General features: G+C 42.0%; 1 protein-coding gene across 1 annotated transcript in view; it reads right to left on the bottom strand.

Annotated features, from left to right (window-relative positions):
• Positions 1-3,883: 3,883 nt before the first annotated feature.
• LOC310771435 (cyclin-dependent kinase 20-like) overlaps positions 3,884-8,472 on the bottom strand; it is a 20,736-nt gene continuing 16,147 nt past the window's right edge. Inside the window, 1 exon segment of the mRNA XM_083664048.1 lies at positions 3,884-4,313. Within this exon segment, the coding sequence (XP_083520174.1) occupies positions 4,122-4,313 (192 nt within the window). The 3' untranslated portion in view covers positions 3,884-4,121.

Raw genomic sequence — 8,472 nt, 5'->3', positions numbered from 1 at the left:
GGTTGCAAAATGTTTTGAGTAGACATGACGTTCAACCCGGAAAACATAGCACACGGTGCACATTTAGCAGATTGAATACACCTCAACACAACTCAACTCTATTGCCTTTTATTTATTGTCATTGATATTATTATTATTTTACCGATAGACCCTTTTCACAGGGGCCATTTTGTGTCAAAAAGGCAGAATAAACACAGGTGCAAGCAAGACACTAATGAGGGTTTCCAACTTCCAATCATGGAAGTTTGAAACCCTCATTAGTGTTTTGCTTGCACCTGTGTTTACCCTGCCTTTTTTACACAAAATGGCCCCCGTGAGAAGGGTCTATTGTGCAATCGGAGTTAATTTATTTTTCACGTTTTTACTACTACTGAAAACAGTACTGTAAAAATAATAGTTTTTGTATTTTTTTGTATTACATGTATTACTAGTGACCTTTCAGAACTATATTTTAAAACATGTGATGGTTATAAAATAACTATAAAGTAGCATTGTAGAGTACCTCATCTCTGTGAGCGTGTCAGTAGAGTGACTCGCCCCGTCTCTCTCACATTCAAACTGACCAGAGATATGAGCTACTGAAATAAAAGATATGGAAACCAGCTGCTGAGTCAATAAAGGAGTGACTGAGATAAGGAGCTTCGACCAGTGAGCTGAGGTCATGTGACCTGCAGGACAGGCTGCGGTCATGTGAATATAAAATACCCATAATGCACTGCCATTTCTAGTGAACAGCGAATGTAGCCTACATTCTCTCTCCCATATACCACAATGCAATGCTGTCATGTTTACAGAAGGAGAAGAAGACTGCTGTGTGCAGATGACTGTCCCTCAGTGTATCACAGGGAGATTTCAGCTTTTGAGGCCTGGTGTGAGGAAAACAATTTAATCCTAAACACATCTAAAACAAAAGAAATGATCTTTGATCCCAAAGCGGTCAAAGTCCACGACCCAGTGGTCATAGGGGGGAGCTGCATTGAACAAGTTAGCTCCTACAAATACTTGGGTGTAAAAATCGACAACCTGTTCAAATGGAATATACATGTTGATTATTTGTGTGGCAAATTAGCCCAAAGACTCCACTTTCTCCGAAGGCTGAGACTGTTTGGAGTAAGTTCCAAGATCATGCTAACTTTCTACAATGGAGTGTTGGGTAGCCCAATAAGGTATGGCATGGAGGCATGGTTCGGCACCCTCTCTGTCCAGTACAAGTCTAAAATCAACAAAATGATAAAAACTGCTATGAAGATCATAGGGCAGAGGGACTTCCCCCCCCCTCCAGACCATTTTCGATAAGAAAGCAGTGAATCTGGCTCTTAAAATTTTGGACGACCCCACCCACATTCTACATCTTGATTATGAGCTACTACCTTCCGGAAGGCGCTTCAGAGCCTGTAGCTTTAAGAGTAACCGCTACAAGCGCTCCTTCCTCCCAACATCTATAGCCTTATTAAACAAACTGCCTGTCCTCCCACTAGGGGGTAGAGCTCTGTCCTCTGTGAGGTCAGAGCCCGGCTACTTAGGAACCCTCCATTAAGAGCCTGACGACCCAGGAAACCTCTGGACTAACGTTTCCTGGTCGCGAGAGGACAGAGCTCGGTGATTCTGGAACCCTCCTTAAAGAGCCGGATGATCCGAGAAATCTCTGATGGTGCTGGTGTGGCATACATGGTAGCTCACTTTGAGCTCGGCTGTCCCTGCAGCCTGTCTGGTCATGTGATATTTATCTTGCCTTAGTTAGTTTTATATTAATTTTATTTCATTTTATTTCTTTTTATCATTTTATCTTTTTATTTTCTTTTACCCTTTACTGTGGTTTTAATGTTTTTAGTTTAAGTAACCATGGTTTTATGATGGGTTTGGTTTGAAATGCGGTTTTGGAATTGTGCAATACTTGAAGTGCAATATTGAATACCGAAGTGCAATACGTGGTTAGGTAGTGTTGTTAACTACTATGTTGTCCTCTTGTTTACGCGCTGTTTGTTCAGATGTACTGTACTGTCTGTTACGTTTGTCATTGCTCTATTGCTGCTGTACAAATGCCTAAGACAAATTTCCCTATGGGACAATAAAGTTAAACTCAAACTCAAACTCAAAAACTCAAACTCAAGAGTGAGGTAGGTGAGTGAGAGAGGTGTCTGAAACTTGTTTGATCATTCCCCAAATAGTTTACTATATGATAAACACTACATGGGGAATAGTATCTAGTACAGTGGTTCCCAACCTTAGGGTCGCGACCCTAAATGTGGTAGCCTGGAATTCAAATAGGGTCGCCTGAAATTTATTTGTATTTTTTTACACCAGACCCAATTTAATACTACCGAAGATGATTAGGGTCACTTGCGATTTTTTTTGTACATTTTTACTTATTTTTTAGTTCTGAGTTTAAAGTGATAATCTCTAAGATTTCAGTTTTGTTCTATTGGGTGACACCTATGGCAATGAGTGGTAATTGCAGGTGACATCCAAACAGTGTTGCATTATGTGATATTACTAATGTCACTATATACTGCAAAGGCTTCCATCAATGGACCATATCCTCAATCAACATTGTGAGTGACTCTAATTTCTTTAGATGAAAATCTTTGAGATTATAACTTTAAATCAGGATTCTGAAAATAAAGCCAGAGTTTTTAGATTAAAGTCAGAATTCTCAGATTAAAGTCAGAATTCTGCAGGGGAAAAAGAAGCACAGTATGTGACATCACTGACGATGTCACTGATGACATTATCGATGGTGTACCGGAATTTGAATGTCGCGGGTCCCTAGATTTTGGCGACTTCAAAATAGGGTCACGAGCAAAAAAAGGTTGGGAACCCCTGATCTAGTATAATAGTATCTCCCTGCACCGGAGAGTCTAGCTGGTAATACCTCCACTCTGGTATAGCGGGGGGGAAAGGCTCTCTTTACCTTTACAACGATCCACCAAAAGTAACAAGCAGGCCTGCTTTATTGCACAATCCAAATCTTTGTCAAAAGTTGCCATTTTCTGCGTGTAGCAATGAGCTAGCGTTGTTGTTGTTTCACAGCGATTTGACACGCACAGCGGCGGAGGCATTTGAGATCGACAGATTCGACATGCAGTCAGAGCGGGTCTGAGCCAATGGCAGAGCTTGCAGGGAACGGAAAGGGATTTTCTTCCGCTGCCGACTGAAATGGTTTGTATCAATGAGAGCTTATAGCAGCAGCCTGCTTCCATGAAGTCAGACTAGGGGAACAGTAGACTCAGTTCTCAGTCTCTATCCGCTTCGCTCTGTTGGCGCCACTCAGCAAACGTCTGGGAGCCGAGACTGAGGGAATAGTGACTGAGTGAACCATTCCAAACACGGCTACAGACACACTTACACACTTCACCCCCTGTTCCAGTGTATACAAAAAGACTTTGCCAGTGAGAAGGATTTATTTCCAAAAGCCACACAGTTTAGTAGTTGTAAGTCTGCAGAGGCTTTGAAACAAATTTCTAACAATCGCATCTGCAATTGTAGCAGACCTGCAGGACACTGCAGGAGTGAGGTTTGAACTGAGGTCTTCATTTGACATCGACAGGTTAGTTTAAACATTTGGAGACGACATGTTTTCATCTAAGCTGGGTTGGAAAAACACCAAACGCTACCGGTCAGGGAACACAGGAAGTGATGTCACAGAGTCAGAATCAGTTTGACTGAAAAAGTGGGTTTGCAACCAACCATGCTGGTCAGGAACAGGGGGTGTGTCCTCAGAGGCAGGGGGCGTGTCCTCGGAGGCAGGGGGCATGTCCTCTGGTCAGTGGCAGGGTGTGTGTCCTCAGAAGGGGGCATGTCCTCTGAGGCAGGGGCATGTCCTCAGAGGCAGGGGTGTGTCCTCTGAAGCAGGGACGTGTCCTATGGTCAGAGGCAGGGGGCGTGTCCTCGGAGGCAGGGTGTGTGTCCTCAGAAGGGGGCATGTCCTCTGAGGCACGGGGCGTGTCCTCAGAGGCAGGGGTGTGTCCTCTGAAGCAGGGACGTGTCCTCTGAGGCAGGGGCATGTCCTCAGAGGCAGGGGTGTGTCCTCTGAAGCAGGGGCGTGTCCTGTGGTCAGAGGCAGGGGGCGTGTCCTCGGAGGCAGGGGGCATGTCCTGTGGTCAGAGGCACGGGGCGTGTCCTCAGAGGCAGTGGGCGTATCCCTGCAGCAGGGCGGGGTCGACTAGGCTGTGCTGCAGGGGCAGGTCCAGGGAGAAGTGATTGGGGGGAGGCAGGGGGCGCTGGCGGGGGGGGCGGCCCCCCCTCTGAGGGATGGGCAGCTCAGAGTGATGAGCGGGCAGAGGACAGCAGAAGAAGTACGGGTGCAGCAGAGCCTGTGGGACCAGGTGATGACCTCATTACAATATACACTTACATACATACATACATACATACTGTACAGAGATGACATCATCACAATGTACACTTACATACATGCCTAGATCATTTCACTCAGACTTAAAAAATAAATAAATAAAAAGATGTTTTTGTCTGAGTGAAATGTTCTATAGTCTCTCCTGATTCTAAATATAGCTGGTTCGACCAAGCAAGTAAATCTATTTTTATAAGCATTTTACAAAATGTCTATGTGAAAATGAATTGGTTATGAAATCTCTTAGGTTGTATGCTGAACTTATGGGCATGACTAAGCCCTCGTTCACACAGGACACCGAACGTAAGCAGAACTGAAGCTTGAAGTCAGCACAAGCTGAACGTACGCCTTACTGTTCACACAAGACACCTTCTCTTTTCCTCTCAGCGCCTACTGTCGCGCCTTGAACCCACCCACAACTCCCATTGACTTCATGCCTCAAGGTACAGCGTAGGTACAGCTCCGGTTGAGCGTTGCTTCGGCGTGCTGTGTGAACGTGGGCTTAGGCCCTCTCAGTGATTCCCAAACTGTGGGCTGTGGCCCACTAGCGGGCTGTGGAGGTACTGCAGGTGGCCCGCGAGTGGTCTGCCAACACTGATTTTCACGGGCAATCAAATGGCTGTAGCAGGGTAATTTTTAAAGCTACAGTAGAGATCCTGTTATCAGAAGAAAGTATCCAGCTTATTTTTGAATGCCCCACTGTACAAATAATTGTGGGTACAAGTTCCGGTTTAACGTGACTTATTGTTGCAGCTTGCCATTTCCTTTGTTATACTCTTTGGCTGCAGACCCGAATTATAAACCGGAAACTGGAGTACATTATCAAAGTTATAAATATAGTCACGTTATAAACAACTAACCAACGCTGGGGGTCCGTATGGAAACAGTGCTACTCGAAATGGTTAAAAGTTAATGAATTTGGTCATTTAGTGGCGTTTTACTGCCATGTAACATAGCTAGCTAGCCGCTAACATTAGCCACAGTAGGCTGCGCACTGTGCTCTTAAAGGGATATTTATCGACAAGATTTTTGCCAAGCTGGATGTGATTTGCTCTGTTCTTCGCCCAGACGGCCGTCAAGCTGTCAGCAACAAGGCTGGGAGGATCACACCGGAAGAAAAACGCATAGGCATCATGGCCGCTAGAAATAAGGTGGATAGGAATGAACACACAAAGCTAGAAATGAGCCCGTGGAGCACACACTATTTCTAGTCAATTTAATATCTTAAAGAAACCAAAATATTTCTGGGGTTATCTCTAGGATAAAAACTTGGTAAGAGCTTGAGTTTGCTTTCTATAATCAATTTCAATTAATTCAATCATTCCATACAATTAATTAAAGTATAAGTGAAAGTCACCCAGAAGCCAACTCAAGTCAAGTCTCAAGTCTTCTGTCCATGCATCAAGTCAAGTCTCAAGCAGTTAAAATCGTGATTTGATCTCCCCTCTGACTACAACTGATTTGCGCATGCTTCATTCTAAGCTTAAACAAGCAAATAGTAAACATGTTGTCCCCCACCAGTTATGCAGTTCCACCCTGGTTAGTCCTATTCATTGTAAATGCCGCCCCCTAGCGGCACAAAGTCCACATTACAGTATGACTAACAAACGGGCATTACATTACATTATAAAAGGACTCAGCTTGGCCACAGCAGTTGAAGATACAGTGCCTTAAAAGTGCCAATTTAAGCTGCCATTGGTGAGTAGCAATCGTCATTTAATAATTAGACTTAAAACTTACTCATTCTCACAAGCATATGATATTATTTGATAGTGCACTTTATTTTATTTTACTAGTATTTCTCTCATTGTGATTGATTTATTACCTGTGTTTTAACACCCTTTCCTTTAACTTTAACTTATTGTTCTTACTGTAGCTCTCATACGGTCTGCTTTTACTTGACTTCTTTCAACTTGATCATGCACTGTATCATGTATTGTACTGGTTTATGATGTCTTCTTTAACTGTAAAGTGTTTCGGGACCATGTCTCATGGTGATTTTACACTATAAATAAAACTGAATTGAATTGAATTGAATTGATAACCCTAATTTGTATAATAAGTCATTCTCTTTGTACATTGCTGGACTGTCATCACCAATAATAGGATTGAGCTATTGTACAATACACTTAGTAAAACAAGTAGATTGTCAACTTTTTTGGTCATCTTGATTAGTAGAAAATCTTTATAACATTTATAACTTTAACCGGATCTGTGTGCGTTATATAGCTGAGACATCACATGCATTAGGATGGCTTCATCTTCCATGTCACACAAAGATAATAGGATTCTGTCAGGACCATCTGAGCAGTGAATTATTTTGAAAAGTATAAATCTGTATATAAGCTGCTGTACTTCCTGTTTCCTCATTACAGGTGAAAAAGAGAAAAGAAAATGGGTGAGCTAGTAACGTATGCTGTGCTGCTACTTTTGGCTTTCTCAATAACAGGTAAGTTATATATAATTATAATTATTATTATTCCTCAGTCCTTATTGGAAGCTATGGATTCATAGATTAGGTATAGATTGCTGAAATTAAATAGATGAAGGATGTTAGAGAACATGGCAGAATAAAAAAATCTGAATTCATTATAGGTTATTTACTTTTGCATTTACAATTTCAATTTCCTATTTGGCAGAGCCTTTGATCCAAAGCCACATACATAGAGATGTTAATGTTGTGCCAGTGATCGGTGTTGGGCAATAACGCACGACTCACTAACACGTTACTGTAACTTTATTACTTTCCCCAGTAACTAGTGTAAGGGATTACAGCTTCCCAAACAGTCATTATTATATTACAGTTACTAATCCAAGTAACTTCATTTGGTTTTTTGAGCTAGGTAGACAAATACATAAAAAGTATGCAGTTTGGCTTGGATTGTTGACTGTTAAGTTAATTAATGTTCCAATGAAGTGGATTCAGTTCTAAAAGGAGCTGGCTAAAGAGATTCTACGTCACTTTAGTAACGAGTAGATAATTGTATTACTTTTTAAAGGAGTAAAAAGTAACATTTTTACTCCACTTACAACATGATAGGGAACATTTAAATCACATTAGCCTTTATTTGGACAATCACTAGTTACTTTACTTACTTTTACTTTACTTTATTTCATTTGGCAGACGCTTTTATCCAAAGCGACTTACATCACATTTCAATACAATTCATTCAGAGAAATACAAACAATGAAAACATAACTAAAACCATATATAATCAATAAGGGTTAACCGATTCCGGAGGGACCCAGGTGTAGCCCGAAAAGGTACGTTTTTAGTCTCCGGCGAAAAATCGGCAGTTAATATCATTTAAGTTACACATACTTATGGTACATACAGTACATAGACAAGACGTCATATTCAGATAACCTGTAGCGCACATTTGCAGCTCCTCTCTATCTCAGACTGTACCCTGTCACTGTGTCACCATGTCCTGTACAGAGCCAGAATAGCAGATAGCTTGTCTGCAGATTAGCCTTCAAATGTGCGTCAAGACAGATGTAATCTGATGTGTGTCTTATAAGTATCCTTGACTTTCTGTTCATTGCATTGTAAGCCTGTGTATCACCAAGATAAAGCAGCATCATGGCATGCTTGACGACCCCTTATGGTATGTTCTTGAAATGATTAAGAACGAGAACAAAGTCATGAACTCACATTGAACTGAGATAATGCAGAAACCAGATCATATTCAGAGTGACCGTAGGGAGTTGGCGGAGGAATTACGATCTAAGGAGGGAACAAGATATAAGACCTACCAAGCCATCAACCCAGATATATCTGTTCACCCACTTTTACCAGCAAGACACCGTACATCGAAGACGACCTGCGAATAAGCTTCACAAGGTTCAGACTGTCCTCTCACAGACTGAGAGTAGAGATGGGAAGGTGGAAGTCGTACACCACCAGAACAGCGAGTGTGTTGCTGTAAGACTGGCATCCAAAATGAAGAACACATATTGGTGTGCCCAGGCTGTCACGCAGGACTCCTAGTGTCCTAGAGAATCCTAGTGATGATACATGCCTGCCTTGAGCTTTTAGAGCACCAGCAAGCTTCTACGGAGTGATGGTATTACTTTGTGCTGTCAATTGTACTGAATTACTTTTTATTACTTTTACTTAT

This window comes from Poromitra crassiceps (genome assembly GCF_964638095.1).
Source record: "Poromitra crassiceps genome assembly, contig: HAP1_SCAFFOLD_647, whole genome shotgun sequence".
NCBI lineage: Eukaryota > Metazoa > Chordata > Actinopteri > Beryciformes > Melamphaidae > Poromitra > Poromitra crassiceps.
This window is presented reverse-complemented; position numbering and strand designations above follow the sequence as displayed.